The following is an 18,010-nucleotide window of genomic DNA, read 5'->3' on the forward strand; positions in this document are numbered from 1 at the left end:
GTGGTGCATCACAGGAAAAAACTGACCTTTGGAGGTGCAGAAAGTTCTTCTGCCTGTGATGTTGGTGTTGTTTTTCTGGCGTTCTTGTGTGTTTTCGGGGTGTTTTTTCCCGATCATTCCAACGCCACATGAACGCAGCATTTGGCGGGTTGTCAAATCGCGGCACACATCTGCTCCTCTTTCGGTTAAATGTTGGGACCGTTGTTGCCCACGAGTCCACACGTTTGCCCACCCCGGTCTAAACCTGATAGAAATAATTGCTCGTCTTTGAACTGAAAAAACAACTTCCCAACAAGTTTGTTTTCTTTGAAGATCCGTTGAGAGACCGGTTGGACGGCATCTTTTAGCATGAGCTTCATGCAAAATGAAACGGCGATAAACAGTTTACATATCAAAACAGCTAAATAATAAGATAAGATGTAGAGTTGATCCTTGTTTTAAAAATCAATAGCAATAATCGATTTTCTATCCAAGTAATCCATGGAGGTATTTCAGCCCCACAAAACTGCTTTTAGTTTGACCTTCCTGTATATTTGGTGTGCAGGTAGACCGTGCTAAAGAGGTCCTCAAATCTGAAGGTTGCAGGTTTGGTTCCTGCCATTCCTCACAGACATTGAACTCCACATCAGTTGTAATGTGCAACTGATGCATGACAGACTGAACCAGGCTCGCTAAGTGTCTGCTTTGACGGGCAGAGGACTGGAAGGCGTTGATGCATTTGGGCATATTGGCGGATGCTGTTAGGCGGCTGGCCGCAGCAGTGGTTGCACAGCCATTAGCGCCTGTGGTGCTGGTGGCTGGACACCGCGAGTGAGAGGAGCCATTACGCTGAAGGACGCCTGCTGAACTCGTGTACAACACAAAGGCTGCATTTGGAAACACCTTGATGTCCACCCAGAAGAGGAAGAAGAAGTGGCCAGGATGAAGGTGTGGACAAACCACTGTCTCTGTGACACGAACTCCAAACAAATGGATGGATGGATGAATGAATGGATGGATGGATGAATAGATGGATGGATGGATGGATGGATGAATAGATAGATGGATGGATGGATGGATGGATGGATGAATAGATGGATGGATGGATGGATGGATGGATGAATAGATGGATGGATGGATGAATGAATAGATGAATGGATGGATGGATTAATGAATAGATGAATGGATGGATGGATGGATGGATGGATGGATGGATGCACATAAATGGGGGGGAAAACAGCCCACATGTGTTTTAATCCAACTTTATTTAGAAAGCCATTAAAATCCCCAACTGTGTTTATTTATTGTTTTATCAGATCACATCAGGCTTTACATAAGCAGACTGAAAAAATGTCTGCATTGTTACTCCTCAGCAATTTTTTTTTCTCCTCATTTTTTGTTGCTTTGTAGACTGAACCCAAACCATCACCCAAAAATGGAGGTTTGAGCTGAATCATGGGGAAAGTGAGTCATGGACTGTTGTTAGCCACTTTTCAAAGTATTAGAAAGAGTGCGTGTTTGGGAAAATGGCGTGCATGGGCGGCCATTCACCTTGATGAATAAGGGAAACGGTGCTCAGACGTGCCCCAGCATGCAGCGCTGTGAGGCTCATGCAGGGTGGTTTCTAAGGAATCTGCAGAGGAAGTGGTCTTTCCATGCCAACATTAATGCTAACCCTCATCGTGACATAATTTCTGTTGGGAAATGTACAGATGCGTGTGGCCAGAAAAATCAATAAATGCTCTTCACCACAGCATCTTGGCATTTCTCCTGCTGCAGTGAAATGATTTTATATAACCCTGCAATAATGAAAAGATTTAAAAATGCTGGACAGAATGTATTTTTCCCTCTCAGTTGGGTTTGATTTTCCTAAATGTTTGTTGACGCTGGTGGATTTTGACTCAAATCGACAACGGTTCATGTTTGGAAAACTCTCACAATCCACATTTTTGTTGGCAAAATTGTGCTTTTTGTGGTTGATTTCTGTACTTTTTCATAAAGTTCCAAAAGAAAATAATTGTAAAGAACTGAAATCTCTCTAGACTAATGAATAAACATGATTTCTGCCTCCTCCCTCCCTATATCCCCCTCCCCGCTGGGGTGAGGAAGGAGAAAGCCTGCAGCTCATGTCATCCTTGTGCAATCCTCAGGAAAGCGCAGAGATGCTTGAACATGCCGAGAACCGAAGACGCAGACCCGGCATGTGGATGTGGATCACTCTCGTGCTTCTGGAAGTTTTCTGCTTCTCTACCACCTGGACGACCAGTAAGTGCTTTTGAACTGTGTGTGAGAAGGAGAGTCCACAGAGTTTAGAGGGAAACAAACGGACAGCAAACCAAAGGAAAACTCTCTTCAGGTTTTCTGCTGTTTTACAGCAAAAATCTAGTGAGGATCAAACAGTTCAGACTGCTGGGATGTTTTCACATTCAGCTCCAGAGATTTATTTTTCACCAAAATGCTCACATTTCATCTAGAATTTGATTATTGGAAGAATATTGTCTGAAAAGTCTGGAAATTCTTAAAGTTCGACTGCTGACTTTTTAGACTAAGAGAAGCAAAAAAAGCTGTCTTTTATTGTTGTAATTGTTGTTTTATTGTTTTAAGATGTCTAAGTTGGTCTTTTGCTTCTCTTTCACTTCCATCCAGACGTCTCAGATCCTCACAGGCTGCTTCTCTTTTTTCTGTTGGTCCTAAACGCATAAAGTCATTTCAGTTTTCTGTTGTTGTAAAACAGGTCTCAGTCGTTTTAGATGCTTAGAAAATCTGTCTCTGGATTCCCTTTTTTTTTACTTCTGAGGTTTGCACGATAATCCATCTTCTTTAAGATACCATAGTAAATATTTAATGCATTCAAATAAAGACTTTTTTTCTTCATCTATTTTACTCAGTTTAGCTCGTCACCATTAGTGTTTATTTTTAGTATTTTGTAAAACAATAATTTTATTTTTGCTATTTTATTGTTAGTTTTTTCTTCTGTTTTCCAGATTTGATCATTAATTCAGGCTGTGGTTCCACAAACAGTAGTTTTGTTTGCTGCAATGTTTTCCTTTGTTTTTCCTTTTTTTAATTCATATTTTGCAACCACAAGGAGGCGCTATCCTGTGCTTTTGTGTGCAGATCCTAAGTGCAGATAAACCCAAACACAAATCAATCATGTGAATCTCAGAAACCGCTCACAGTGGATCAGTCAAGGGCCGGGTTTAGAACGCATTACAAGCAAAAATGGACTAACGTTGGCGGAACGAGGAGGAGAAGAAGAAGATGTTTTCAAGAGACAAAAAGGAAAAGGAGGAGTTAGAACTTTGACAGAAAACTAAAGAGTTGGTGATTTGATTTGATTTATTTTTTCAAGCATTAAAATAGGCTAAACAACAAAAAAAATCACAGATTTATCAAACTCATTACAGAATTGATGAAATCCATAGATGCAAAACCAGAAAAAAAAAGCAAAGACACACTTAAGTCACATTTGCTTAATTAAATATAGTCATTATTAGCTAAAGACATGCTAAACTGGATTTATAGTTGGAAAAGGAGAAGCTATCTTAATAATCCCGCCTCTACTGAGTTCATTTGTTTTGTAGTTTTACATTATTTTTGTAATCCAGTTCTGATCAGATAGATAAGAAAAAGGAAAACTTGAATCTCCTGTGTGATCAAGACGCCAGATGGAAAGAAAGAGAACAAGTAGGAGCAGCTTAATCATAGTGTGGAAGGAAGGAGGAACAGAAAGAAAGAGAGAGTTTGCTTAGAACGTTCTGGAGGTGTGATGTTGAACATTGTCTGTGGTGATCCCCAGAAAGACAGTGAACCAAAGGGAAAATTCTAGAGGTATATGGATGAGGAAGATCAGGGTGTCTATGGAGGAGAAAGGGATGATTGGAGCAGACTACAATGGACGTGTGGAAATGAAGTTTGGCGCGGAAACAAAGTAAGGCTCGGGTGATTCTTCTTGTACAGATGCTGTAATCTGAAGGAGATGCTGCGGCAGGGGAGAGTGTAGCCAGAAAACATATAGGAAGATGGTGGTGTGTAGTCGGGTAGAAGCCTCTGTGGCTCATCATGTTTGCAGATGACATTGTGATCTGCACTGAGAACAGGGAGCAGGTGGAAGAACATCTACAGAGGTGGAGGTTTGCTCTGGAAAGAAGTGTGTGAATGAGAGGAAGGTGAGGTTTTAGGGAACAGAGAGGAAGATGTTGGGGTTCTTTGTGGGAATGATGAGGATGATGATGAAGGATAGGATCAGAAACCAATCCAGCAGAAAAACAAATCCTGATAGATGTTTGGAGAGAAATGCAGGGAAGCAGACTGAGATGATTGGGACACGGACGACAACCCCTAAAGAGGACAGCAAAAATACAAAGAAAATCAATTTTTTTGGTTATGGTCTTCCTAAAAAGCCTAGAATTTTTTTTATTGATGCGTTCTGGGTAAAAAATATGTCCTTTTTTTTGACAGACTGGTGTGAAAATGTCCTTGCTGAATGTCGAGGAAATCCTGCAACTTGGACCAGGTGCGTACGTCTCCCTGTTTGTTCGCTGATATTATTATCTGTTGGTGTTATTGGTTTACTGTCAAGAGAGCAAAATGTTGAAACTGAGGAAAAAAAGATTTATTTAGCTTTATTTCAGTTTTTTCAAATATTCAGAAAAACATTTCAGTTTTCAGTCGATATGAAGAAATTGCACAGAAATTGGTTTAATGCACCACTTTTACAGACCCACTCTGATCATCTTTTGATTTATTTGTAGTTTTATTTTTTAGGTAGAAACAGCATTTTTGTTGGTGAGAATTTTAGGGAAATTAGGTAAAGGTTTTTGTTGACCCCTTTGAAACTCAAAGAAAAGTGAACAAACAGTTTTAAAACTTTTGATCTTTACACCTCCTTTTGTACACCGAAGCTTTGGGTTAAACGTCTTTCTTTTTTGTGACAGGTGTTATGAAGAGAGAATTCTAACCTGCAAGCAGCGCGGTCGCAGTCCTATGCCAGGTTTCCGTCGCAAGAGTGTTCCAACTTCACTAGAGGTAAGGCTGTAAAGTTTGGTTCTTAGGGGTCAAAGAGGGAGCATTTTTATCTAAGATGCAACATAAAAACGTAGGGACATTTTTTCTGGACAGTAAAACGCTTTATTATAAATTTGTTTAATATTACTAATGACAGTAAAGAGTTGGGGTGTTGTTAGGGATTGTTTTGTTTATTATATGTATTTATTTGCTCATTTGCAAAGTTCAAAAACTAAACTAAAAGCTGACTTGATTAAAAAGAAAAAGAATTTTCTTTTCTGCAGTTTCATTGAAAATAGCAGCAAAAACCTAAACTGTAAAAAAGTCTTTTACAAACTTCATTTGTCAGACTTGTTTGTTTATTTTATTTTTTTAGGCTAAAGTAAATGTGACGGATAACGTGAGGGTTCAGATCCCGCCCTCGGCCCTCCAGAAAATCAGAGGAGCTGCAGCTTCAGAGGAGGTCACGGTGGTGGCCTCCTTGCTCAACAGCACTCTCTTTGAGGTCAAAAAAGCATTCCAATATTTTTTGTTTTTTTGTTTTTGTGTGATAAATACTACTAAAGTTTATTTTATTCAGTTAGAGTCTAAAGCTATGATCATCAGACTTTTTTTTTTTTTTAATTCATGTTAGCTCATTTTGTCTTTTTTATCTCTGCATCAGACCCCCCCGGAGCAAAAAGCGAAGGATGAGTCGCCCCAGCAGCCAGACAACAAACCCCCGTCTGTGTTAGGCTGGGCAGTGCTGTCAGTGAGGAGTGGAACCAATCCAGTCAAAAATCTCACTGAACCCATTAAGTTAACCTTCAATTTTGACGAAAAGGTAATGAGAAAACTGCAGCTTCTGACTTGTAACGACTTGTTTTCCTCATTGTTCTGTTTTTCTTTTTTTGAATGAAATGTTTCAGGTCCATCATGGGATGTGTGTGTTTTGGAAGGAGTCAGAAAGTCCCGGGGGAAAAGGTATAAAACAAAGTTTAAACCGTTTTTCTGCTGTTAAATAGGAAGTCTGAACATCATTGTTTGCTCACAGGTGAATGGAGCACAGACGGCTGTCAGACCACTCGCAGCGGAGATGAGTTCATTTGCAGCTCCAGTCACATGAGCTTCTTCGCCGTACTTGTGGTAAACACCAAGTTTCCGTTTACATTCATCAACAAAAAATAATGAAAAATCTCCCTAAATTGTGACCTCATCAAGGTAGAGCCCGACCCTCTAGTTGGACCCCAACAATTTATTGTCGGGGACGAATCACCCTAAAGCAGAATTGTCCTCATGACAGAAGAAGAGAAACCCCAGGTTAAGTCCTGGAAACTCTGGGAGAATCAACTGGAACAATGTAGGATCTGTTCTGACCATTGACTGTAGATGAGAACTGGACTGAGTGACTCCTCCCCCTTGGCGTTCCAAACAGGAAGTACCCACTGGCTGCAAGAAGCCAAAATCTCTAAGCCTTTTATAGAGATCTATTGGTCAGAATGAATATTTCGGCCATGCTGACTTTTTTTGACGAGTTTTTACTATTTTTACTATGGTTAATTTTTTAAGTTATAAACTGACCAATCAGGTTGGCTCAATAAAAGTATGTGGTCTCAACAGACCTCATGTAACGTAGAGGTATGGCATTCTGACAAGCTAACTCTTGATTGGCTAGAGTGGTTGCCATAGAAATATTGACTCAGACCAATCACTGCTTTCTGACGATGTCTGGTTCCAACATGGCAACGTCCTTATCAACTCTGACCAATCGAATGCCTCGATTAAAGTCGGTGGAGGCTGCTAACGTTCAATTCGTTTGATTGACAGATTTCATGTAGCCCGCTTTTAAGTAGAAGGGGTGTCGACTCCCAACAAGCTCACTCCTGATTGGCCAGAGTGGTTGTCATAGAAACAATGACTTCAGACCAGTCACCGCTTACTGACAGCGTCTGGTTCCATCGTGACAAAAATGTCGCCTGAATAGACTTAATTTAATTGAAATGTTTTCTATGATTGGTGTCCAGTTCTCTATTACAGTCAATGGTTGTGACCTACGAACAGAGGAACAGCTTAGCACTCCTGTTCACATTTGTGGATTTGTGACTTTGTAGATAGCATCTGGCTGACCCCTTCCATGGGAAAGCTGGAAGTGTTGAATCTATGACCCATTTTCATAGATATGTTCATTCACGGGGCGGGGGGTTGATGATACGGAGTCAGCAGCACTTCAGCCATTCCTCTGGTAGAGCTTTAGTCCGCTACTTCTGCCTTTTGTTCTTCCATTTTATAAACAAAATTCTTTTGCTCAGTTGAACGGCGGAGGGATTTGACTTTAGGTGCTGAATACAAGCAGGAGAAACAAAAGACGAGTAATGTTGATGCAGAATCGAATCATTGGAAAGATTAACTGCATGAAAAGGAGCATTAGAAGACAGTTCCAGATCTCGCTAAGAATAAACTCTGACGTCTAGATGCAAAATATCTGCTTTTTCCTTCAGAACCAAGAAATGTCGGTGGGTGCAGCTCACTCCAGGAATCTCAGCTACATCACCTATGTGGGGTCAGCCCTCTCTGTCATCTTTGCATTCATCAGTTTCTTTATATATTCCCTTCTGCGGTGAGTATTTCACTATCATTGTTTAAATAAAACTGAGATTCAAGCTGCGTAAAGACTAGACCTGTTTTTTCAGTCCAAATTCAACAGAAATGGGTGAATGTTTAGAACTGGTTGATGCTGGAATTCTCAAACGAGTTCAGTCTTGTTGCTTTGCCTTTGTCTGCTTTGTAACGAGCTTGTCAAGCAATTTTCACTGTGAGTAATCTCAAGTTTCTTCCTCAGTCGGCGGGGGCGTTCTGAAAAGGCCATTGCAATACACATGCATCTGACGGGGGCGCTGCTCTGCCTCCATCTCAGCTTCCTGCTCTGCAGCTTGTGGTTTCAGATGCTGGAGGATCAGGAGGATGGGTGGGTTTGCAAGGGTCTGGGTCTCATCCTACACTGGTCTCTGCTCGCCACCTTAGCCTGGTTGGCTCTGGAGGGTTTCCACCTTTACCTCCTGCTGATTCGAGTCTTCAACATCTCTGTGGAAAGATACATCCTCAAGCTCAGCCTGCTGGGATGGGGTGAGTCATGCAGTCTGGACTGGGTTCAGATGAAGTCAGATAAATGCACTTTTCTTGGGTTTTTGTATTTCGTAAGTTGTGCGTCACGTTTTTTGACTTACTGAGGTCTGAGGTGAGTCCTATCTCTTTGTTGTCAGGTTTTCCAACCCTGGCTGTACTGGCATGTGGGATTTCAGGCGTCTATGGAAAATATAATCTAGAACTGATGGACGAAGAAAAGTCCAACTCAACAGCCCCAATGTAGGAAACGACAATGACAGATTTTCTCTAAGAATCGCACAGAATTGCTCACTCTGTGTATGTGGATTTATGAGCAGATGCTGGATGAGCAGCGAGTTCCAACACAGGCAGGTGGTCGGCTACATCACGGTGGGCTTTCTTTGCCTGGTGGTGCTGTACAACACCTGCATGCTGGCGCTGGTGGTCTTCAAGATCTATCTGAGCAGAGGTGACGGTTTGGGCTTTAAAAGCAGCAGCCAATGGAGGAAGGAGAAAAATGAGAACGGGCTGGACTTGTGGAAAAAGTGCGTGGCAGTGCTGATCCTCAGCTGTGTGCTGGGCTTACCCTGGGGGCTCGCCAGCACCACCTACATCTCTCTAAGTGGAGTTTATGTCTTCACAATACTCAACTCCTTGCAGGGTAAGTAAGTTTGGTCATTTTCTCATTGGTGCTGTTAAATGTGAGAATCCTCCAGAAAAATTCAGCATTTTCCTGTTGTTGTTGTTTTTTTTTCCAGGCTTGTTTATGTTCCTGTGGTCTGTTTCGTTGCTCTGCAAGTCTCAATCTCACAAGAGCCCAGCAAGCAAAGACCTGTCCACGCAGAAAATGATAACTGTCAGCTCAAGTAACTGATGCTCATTAAAAAAAGGAAATTATCATTTAATGTTTGATATATCCTGATGCAGAGTATGCAGTTAAGCATGACTTGTGTCTTCTTAATTATGACCAAATTGTTTTCGAAGTTGGAAAGGTTTCCACCTTTTCTCCGCCCCCGCCACACGCTCAAAAAGTCACCAAAATTTGTACACACCTAGGACCCGGCGCAAGTGAATTTTCGACATAGCACACGACACCCCCTCTCCAGACGATGACATCACAATGAGCAATATTATAAGAAAATGAATGGGCCAAAAATAGCTTATGGAGCCAAAAGTAAAATGTAAATGACAGTTACGTTTTTCCAAAATATGGGAAAATGAGCTTTTATTCAAGCGATTCTCACTAAATTTCACACACATGCCGCTTGCTTAAGTTTACATTGACCCCAGGAGTTTTGTTGACCTTTGACCTCAGGAAGAGGCAGCCATCTTAAAGTTTTTCTTCAGCACCTTTAGTACCAGATACTAACGAAAACTCGCTCTGGAGATTTTCATTGATCATTTTCTAACTTCTCAGCCATCATTAGGATGCAGTTCTGGAAAAAATGTAATTCGAAACTGGATTTCAAACGGCTTGTGCATGGCAAACTCCAAAAGTGGCGTTCTCCTATTACTTGCACCTTTTTTAATGGAATTCTGTGAAAATTGAATGCATGCATCCATGGCTAGAACTGACCTGATTGATATAACATTGTATACGAACATATAAGGAATATGGGTGGGGTTGGCAAAAAAACTCTGTTGCCAAGGAAATCCAAAAGTTTGCTTTTTCCGATTCGTCTGAAACAGAGGTCGATCTGTTCGAAATCCCTTGGAGACCAAAACACAAAATTGTTGTGTTGCTATGGAGATAAAACCAACAGAAAAGCCACCGTTTTGAAAAAAGTGGATTTTACATTAACTTATCACATGTACCTGCAATGTTTTTCTGTCAGTTGATTATGCCAATCTGAATGCTAGCACTTTTAGCCACATTAGCATAACTAGAAGAGTTAGCATTATAAGTACTTTAAGCAATTGTGTTTTTCTGAGTCAGTTGATGATGCTGATGGCAATGCTAGCACTTTTAGCAGCTTAGACAGCCATTTTAAATATAACTACCGTTTTTAGCCAAAGTTTTAGTCCTCATGTTCTCAGGCACGCCTTTCCACAAGTGAGGGTCTTGGTACTGGAATGAGGTCTTGCTGTGGGGAACCTGGGGACCTCCTGCACCTGAGGATCAAATGGCTTTGGAAGGTTCATAAACTAAATCAGTTCTGATTTAAAAAAAAAAAAAAAAGGTCCAGGTCTATCAAGACTTCCATAAACGAATAAAAGGATCTTATTATCGACCCTAAAGGTGACTGGGAGCCAGTGCAGAGATTTCCACATTGGTGTCATGTGCTCCTTTCTGGTTCTGGATAGAAGACGGTTTTGAACAAACGTCCCACTTTATGGGCACAGAGTTACCGGAACATGGAAGGTCCACTATGGTGTTACCTTAAAATCCAAAGCAGTAGTTCAAGGCATTTAACTGTTCTCAGTTTTTTTTAAGCGAGCTAAAAATGATTTTTTTTATATTAAAAACAAACGTCCAACTCTGAATTCCAATGGAATCATGGTTTTTACAAAGGTACTTTGCAATTCTACAATGAAGTCCACAAAATCGGTTGAATTTTGCAAAGAATCTGTAAAAAAAAAGGTTCAAATCCATAAATCAAAAACAAGCAAATTACAGATTCACACCTTTAAAATGTCAAAACTTTTCTGTCTCTAGAAATCTTTGCATCATGCGTGAATGCACGTTTTCTCTGTGAGTGAACACACACACACACACAAACACACACACAGATCCACAAACTCAAGTTATTGTAGTGATTTGACATTCGGGGGAGGAATCTGGTTCAAAAACGTTCAAACGGGTCAGTAAAGGAGCAGAAGCTCGAAGGCTTCAGGACGATGAGGACGTTTCTGCAGAGGAAACAGAACAGTCAAAAGACGGGGTGGAAATTATTTGTAACAGTATTGCTGATGATCACACACAGCCCTGTAAAACCGGTCCAAACCTGCAGATGCATCATGTAAAAAATAAACACACCTATAAAAGAAGGAATAAATATTATTTCACCATGACGACAAACATGTGAAGTTCAATTTTTACTTGGTGTTCTGTCTTAAACTGTGACTTTACCCAGTTTTAGACACTGTAATATTCACATTTATGTGTCTGTTCATTCTGTTGTCCTGTTATGGAAGTAAAATATTTTTTAAATGTAATTTGGTGTTGTGTTATATGCTTTGTATGAGCTACAATTACATTAAAATTAACAATTAAAAAAAATTGCCTGGACGTTTATTATTCTCTTTCTGGTATCCAAACCATTTCTTTAGAAAGTAGTTCCTTCTTTGTTAACTTGAGTTCGGTCCAGATACCTGACCATCGTCAGAGGAGCCACTTTTTTGCCATAACAAGGCCAGATGCTTGGAACCAACACAAGAACAAAAAGAAACATCATGAAGGTAAGAAGTTCACTTAATTGAGTTAAGTCCTTAAAGTCTTCCTACAGTATCAGTAGTACAATATTTGCTGATATTACCCTAAACTGATGGGCAGGTTTGACATATCTATTTAAAAAATCTGAAAGACAGAATCCTTTTTTTTTTAGGTACTGGATGGTGCGATGAAATACACTATTACCAGAAGAATTGGCTCACTTGCCTTGACTCACATAGAATGGGGCAAAAAAGTATTTAGTCAGCCAGCAGTTGTGCAATTTCTCCCACTGAAAAAGATGAGAGAAAGTCTGCGCCTTCTTTGCACTATACGCTTCAGCATCAACTGACCCCTCTCCATCAGGTTATGTGACCTACCACTTCATGGTTGAGCTGCTGTTGTTCCCAAACTCTTCCATTTTGTTCCGATAGAGCTGTGACTGTGGAATATTTAGGATTGAGGAAATTTCCTGATTGGATTTGTTGATTGAATTCACTGAGCTCCTGAGAGCGGCCCATTCGTTCACAAATGTTTTTAAAAACAGTCTGCACTCCTGAGGGTTTGATTTTACACACCTGTGGCCAGGCCAAGTGATGAGGACACCTTATTCTTATCATTTGGATGGGCGAGCGAATGCTTTTGGTAATACAATGTATTAGTAAAACAGACTTTTGGGAACTATAGCTGCAACTTGTATTTCTTCAACCATCCTGTTTTTGATGGGAATGGAATGGCCTCAAGAGGGCGCTACAGAAGTTCAAATTTCTCAAACAGTGCTGGCTTGTTTGATGAATCCTAAAATGATGCCTGGTTGTGTTTCTACCGTCTATTGGTATGGAAAAATGGACATAAGTTAGAAATATTGTCAGGCAGCTCAAAAACGTTGCTTCTCTGTGTTACACCAGTTTGTTGTTGAAATTATTTTTGTTATCAATGTTTTTGGTAACAAAATGACTGCTTAATAGTTTTGATCTTTAATAACAGTAATTATAATATTGTAATTATTAATATGATAATTTACTATAATATTTTGCATAGTTCATCCAAGGTTGGTATCAAATGTTACGTTCTGTAGTCAAATTGATTTAATCAAGTTTTCTCTTAGAGTAAAATGTGTAGTTAAAATATTCTTCCCTCTTAAAAGGCTGTAAAATGCACAAGAAGAAAAAGTTTGAATGTCCCGAAAAACGTTTACACATGATTTTACGTATGTTTTTTTTGTTGTTTTTTTTTGAATAATAGACATCTAACAGCAACTAGACATGCATTTCTTCCATCAAGAGGCACAAACTCTGTAAACCGACTCCAGCTGTGATACTGAACAAACCCTGAGGCCCATCAGGGAGGAACTGGCTTTAACTGTGGTTCCTCTCATGTCCTCATGAGGGTTCAGAAGTTAACCGTCGCTCCATGCAGGTGCAGACTTTCATTTCCAGCTCCTGTTGTGTTGTCTCGTACAAACATGATATGAAAAGGCTGCTGGGAAATTTGTGAGCTGCAGATCTGAACCATAACAGATAGATGCATTACCCAAGAACGTTCCCTCTGAGAAAACATAGTAAGAAAACTCAACCTTTTATTAAATTTAGAATTCAGTTTGGGTGAAATGTATTTAAGTTGAATTTGAGACAACCATTGATTTGGAATTCATGTGTAGATGCTTCATGTTTTCAATGAGAAAAACAGACAAAAATGATAGAAATAAAAGACTTGGAGCTGCACAGAGGACGAGTGGTGAAGACTGTCAGCTCACAGAGTCCTTTTTGTGTGTAGATCGATGCAAAAACATGTTTCATATTGTTGACTTTAGGTTTTTAACATTTCCGTCTGTGTTTTGATTCCCTGTAAGGTCCCTTACCCCCACAGATGTAGGTAGACAGAGTAACCCTTGTGTTATCCTAGGCACTTTACCATTGGGAGTTGGGTCATCTAGACCCACTAGACAGTGCTCTGAACCTTTTTTCTTCAATGATTTGTGATCTTCACTGGTGTCCATGGATTACATGAAATCTTTCCACCTTTATCCACCTTTGTCATTGTAGGGGGAACACGTCAATGTAAGGGTGGGCTCATCTAAGATAGCACAAGGGATAAGAGATTAAATGCGACAGAAGACTTACAGCAAGAATTAAAAATAGAAAAAGTAACAGATACATAGTCAGGGTTTGTGTGGATTGTGCTAAAGGAAACTATATTTTAATCTGCACTTGGTCAAGAAATAATGCCAGAACTTTAACGTGTTACCTTTCCGATAAAAACAGGTGATGAGAGTTGATTAAAACGCAGGTGTTATCGATATTGGTCATGGGAACTTTTTACATGTCTGTAAATGCATCATTTGAGGATAAAAATAATTGAAAAAATTATTTTACAGTGGTTTTATCTGAGTCATTTTTCCTGAAATGATCAAATTACAGTCGCAACTTGTGCCAGACGTGATCTAGTCATCATTGAAAATAATCTTAGGTTATTATTTATTTTTTTGCTTAAATATATTTGCACTGTGGCGAGGTGGTTCAATAATAAGCTGGGACCTTTCTGTGTGGAGTTTGCATGTTCTCCAGGCTTTGCATTATATTTTTTATTTCTTAAAAGTCACTATTGTCAGAAACCATTCAAAAGAAAACATTGTTGAACGCTCAGAAAATCCTGACTTTGAAGGTATATCATGAGGAATCCTTAGGAGTTTAACAGATTAATTGAAGAAGTTGATTTAAATTCATTTTGGGCTAAAAAGAAGCTAAATAAATGTAAACTTTCAGTCAAACTGGGCAGACATTTAAAGAGAATAAATACTTTATTTATTAGAGTTTTGACAAAGCTGTCTTTGATAACTTTACATTCAAAATCTTTATTTTTGGAATAAGGCTTCAGCTTCTGTTTATTAAAACCAATGAAAAGATCTTATTTCATGAAAAAAACACAGGAAAATCTTGTCATAAGTACTACAGTAATGAGATAAAACAGAGAATATACGTATATAGCTTTTTTGGTTAACCAGTTTTTTCTAAAAATGAGAAAAGGGATGTTTGTTATCCAGGTCAAATATAGTTCATGTCCTGATTACACAAAGTGACATTTCACAGCCACAACACTGAAACAAAAATATCCAAATGATGCCGTTTCACATGCAGGTTTCTCAGGCCAGTGTGAGCTGGAGACGGGGGCAGACGCGAGTGAGTCAGCCGATGTGAAAAGACGACGTGCAGGTAGAAAGTCTGTGATTATGTGAAACCAGACGAGCTTTTTTTGCAGGAAGGAGCCAGACGGTCAGGCCTGCCTCGACACGCTCTCTGCTCGCTGCAAACTGCTGTCTGGAATGTCCGCCCACCAAAACGGGAGACGAAAATGTCAGCCCCTAACCAATGCATGAATCAATACAGCAGTGGGATCCCTCCCCCAAAAAACCTCTGGGGTGTTTAGGTTTGTAAAAGCAACCAATGTGGTAAAAAGGCTCCCAGCATGGCTGCTCTCCTTTGTGTCATTTCGCATTTGTATTCACACGCAGGTCTCATGCTTCACAGCGTTACAATCTCCAGCTGCTCTCATATAGAGAGGCAAGCAGCCGTTGCCATAGCGACAAAGCCCAGCAGAAGAGGACCCAGGTGTTTGTAATTTTGGTTTAAGATTGACTTATTAATCCACACACGATCCATATTCACTGTCATTGCTGTTCCATACATTTGTTGTTGTTTTTAAGGTGGTTATTACTGAAATGGTCATCATTGAAATATCTAGAAATAAACCAATTGATCAATCAAAATCAAAACTAAACACTATGTAATTATAGAGCTGAAGCGTTGCATGATACCCATCTACATCCATCCATCATGGGGATGTCTGGATTCCAGTCTGTCAGAGGCTCCAATGTCAAGGGTCAAGAAGGCCCTGGTTCAAATCCCGGCTGGAACCTTTCTGTGTGGAGTTTGCATTTTCTCCTGGTGCATGCGTGGGTTTAGTCTGGGGACTCGGGCTTTCTCCCTCTGCTTCATAGCTTAACTGGTATCTCTACAGAGACCTTAGGTTTGCATGTGAGTGTGTGACCCTGCAACAGCCTAGTGACCTCTTTAGGGTGTACCCTGCCTTCGCCCAACAGGAGCTGGGTTGGCTCCCGGGACCCCAAAAGTGACACAGGATTGATGGATGGATGTTCAATTCAGTTTTTTGATCCATTATAGAATTCATAATTATATCATTTTATTCTTATATACTGTACATCCAATTTAAGAAGTATGTAAGAAATATCATTCTTATATTTGAGATTTTCCTTCAAATAGAGGAAGTACATTGGATCATACCTAAAGTAAAGAGTTAAACTTTGTGCTCTGTACTTTTCGAATAGTGCATACTTTGGTGGACTCTAAAATTAACCCAGCTGTAATAAATGGTATTACTCTAGTCCAGGCATTGAGAGATGAAACTATGAATACCTCACTTAAAGAAATCATATGGCCAAAGGCGTTCATTTGAGCTTAAATGGCGCCCAGAATGGTGTTTACTGGTCGGACATCGCCTTTGTGTACGATGTAAGGTCAAGCAAAGCAAAGACAAACAGGCAGTTTTTATCCAACTGGAGTAAATATTTTAAACATGACTAAGAAGAAAATAAAAAAACTTTAAAAATTTAAGTCTGGACTGTGTTTGAAATTTGCTGTGCTGTGGGAATGTAGTGTTTTCTTTCAGGTAAATGTCTTTTTTTAATTCTGATTTAACAATTTTAACACTCTTGTGAATTGTCTATCCTAGTTCTTTAATAACTGATGCACCTTTTGATTAGCTGTAAACTAATTGGTTATCATTTTTTCTTTTCATTGACCGATTGATGCCCTTTTTATTATTACACTATTGTTTTTAGTCATAAAGTTTATCAAGCAAAATTAATGTTTCGGTGTATGAATGATGCACTGACCAAAGAACACTATTTAAAAACGTTGTTGTGGTTGTAGACTTAACCTGGCGGCTTGTGTATTGGAAACTCTGTGGAAAGTTTTCTTTTCCCATACTGCGGGACAATATAATCCCATTATAGTTTTAAAACCTCCTTTGGATATTCCTCACATGCGTGTTTTGATCACATTAGTGGATTTTGACACTTTTCTTGAGACCCATAAGTGATTTTGGTCTTGTTGATTATTATCCTTGCAGCTCGGGACTGTTATTGGACACAATAAAGTACTATTTATCTATCTATATAATGTTTTTTTTTTATTGGAAGGTATATTTCTGTATTTCCATTGGTAAATTTGTAAGAGATCTGAAAAGATGAGGAGTATTTTGGTCTTCATCACATTCAGTGGAGGCAAAACGGTACTTTTTCACCAGAGCTGCTTTGGGACTGAGTAGTTCAGGGTATAAAATGTGTTTCCCCTTTTGGACAAATGGGGGTTTTCCATTGCCTTCATGAGATACAGTTACATTCACAATGTACATAGTACACTATTTTATGCTGAAATTGTCTTGGTGGAATTTGTTTTCCGCCCGTGAGGGATGCACTTTGTTTCACCTTTTTTTTTTTTCTTCAAACATCCAAAATTGCCCTTTTGCATACAGACAAGTAGAGCAGCACAGACGTGGAGCAGGAAACAGCAACACATGTAAGAACTTTCATCTCTTGAGAATATTGCACTGAAGCTAGAAGTCTGAGCCACAGCGGCTGCATCTCTGCTGGTGTCAGGTGCGAAGGCCCACGGAGCACAAAAAATGCAGGATTTCACCACAAATCGAACCTAAACTTTCAGGTTCAAGAAGCAAGAACAAGCCTGGATTCTTCCTTATGGAGTAAACACCCAACAAGCCCCTGCATGCACTGGAAATTGCACAACTCCCATCACAATGCTGCATATTTTCAGGCACGTACAACAATTTGAGGGGTTTTGAGGGATCATGGTTGATCCACTGCAGGTGGAAACCCATAATTGCTGTTAATAATTAATTTGCAGTTGTCTCACAGACAGCTTGACTTCCCGTTTAGACTTTGTTTATTTAGCCCAAGCATGAATATTGTGAGAGGAAATCCCCCTGAGGCATCGTTATGGTCACCAGAGTGGGATATTACTGGCTGCTGACATTTATAGGCAAACATTTGCCCTCCCCCTCACTCTGTAAATGCCGAGTTTGTCTTTTTAACAGTTTGTCTATAGAGGAGTCCAGACATCCACAGAACTTGATGTGGCCTTGCATGAGGATGATGATAAACCTGCTTTGCTGACTTTTGCCTCTGCAGTCTCCCACAGTCTGAGTCCCATCGTTTTTATCCATTTTAGCCATTGATAACTGGACTGAGTGGCTCCTCCCCCTTGGCGTTCCAAACAGGAAGTACCCGCTGGCTCCAAGAAGCCATAATCCCATAGATAAAAATAACTAAGTTACTATTGGTCAGAATAACCATTCTTGTTCTAATTCCTTTTTTTTCTCTACATAGAAATCCTATTTTTTATTTTTCGGTTGTTTGTCATTCAAGTTATATCAGATGCCCCAATCTAAGAAGGTGGAGTCTGCGAGCCCCCACGTCCAACGTTCCAGTGGTAAGGGTCCGGACTTCCAACAAGCTCCCTTCTGATTGGTGAGAGT

General features: G+C 39.9%; 1 protein-coding gene across 1 annotated transcript; it reads left to right on the forward strand.

The window, feature by feature from the left end:
- Positions 1 to 1,332: 1,332 nt before the first annotated feature.
- LOC101174736 (adhesion G protein-coupled receptor G3) lies at positions 1,333 to 11,287 on the forward strand. Its single transcript, XM_004067481.4, has 12 exons — positions 1,333 to 2,244; positions 4,441 to 4,495; positions 4,917 to 5,007; positions 5,363 to 5,491; positions 5,651 to 5,809; positions 5,895 to 5,949; positions 6,020 to 6,111; positions 7,464 to 7,582; positions 7,805 to 8,088; positions 8,226 to 8,328; positions 8,406 to 8,728; positions 8,826 to 11,287. The coding sequence occupies exons 1-12, from the start codon at positions 2,106 to 2,108 to the stop codon at positions 8,939 to 8,941; spliced, it is 1,665 nt and encodes a 554-aa protein (XP_004067529.2). The 5' UTR covers positions 1,333 to 2,105; the 3' UTR covers positions 8,942 to 11,287.
- The last annotated feature ends 6,723 nt before the right edge of the window (positions 11,288 to 18,010 follow it).

The sequence above is a fragment of the Oryzias latipes genome, chromosome 3, assembly GCF_002234675.1.
Source record: "Oryzias latipes chromosome 3, ASM223467v1".
Taxonomy (NCBI): domain Eukaryota; kingdom Metazoa; phylum Chordata; class Actinopteri; order Beloniformes; family Adrianichthyidae; genus Oryzias; species Oryzias latipes.

What these genes read in the sequence shown, in the direction of transcription:
- LOC101174736 (XM_004067481.4), top strand. Translation starts at nt 2,106, where the DNA reads ATGTCATCCTTGTGCAATCCTCAGGAAAGCGCAGAGATGCTTGAACAT. An exon ending in CTCTACCACCTGGACGACCA is followed by an intron (nt 2,245 to 4,440) that starts GTAAGTGCTTTT and finishes TTTTTTTGACAG; the next exon opens with ACTGGTGTGAAAATGTCCTT. An exon ending in TCCAACTCAACAGCCCCAAT is followed by an intron (nt 8,329 to 8,405) that starts GTAGGAAACGAC and finishes ATTTATGAGCAG; the next exon opens with ATGCTGGATGAGCAGCGAGT.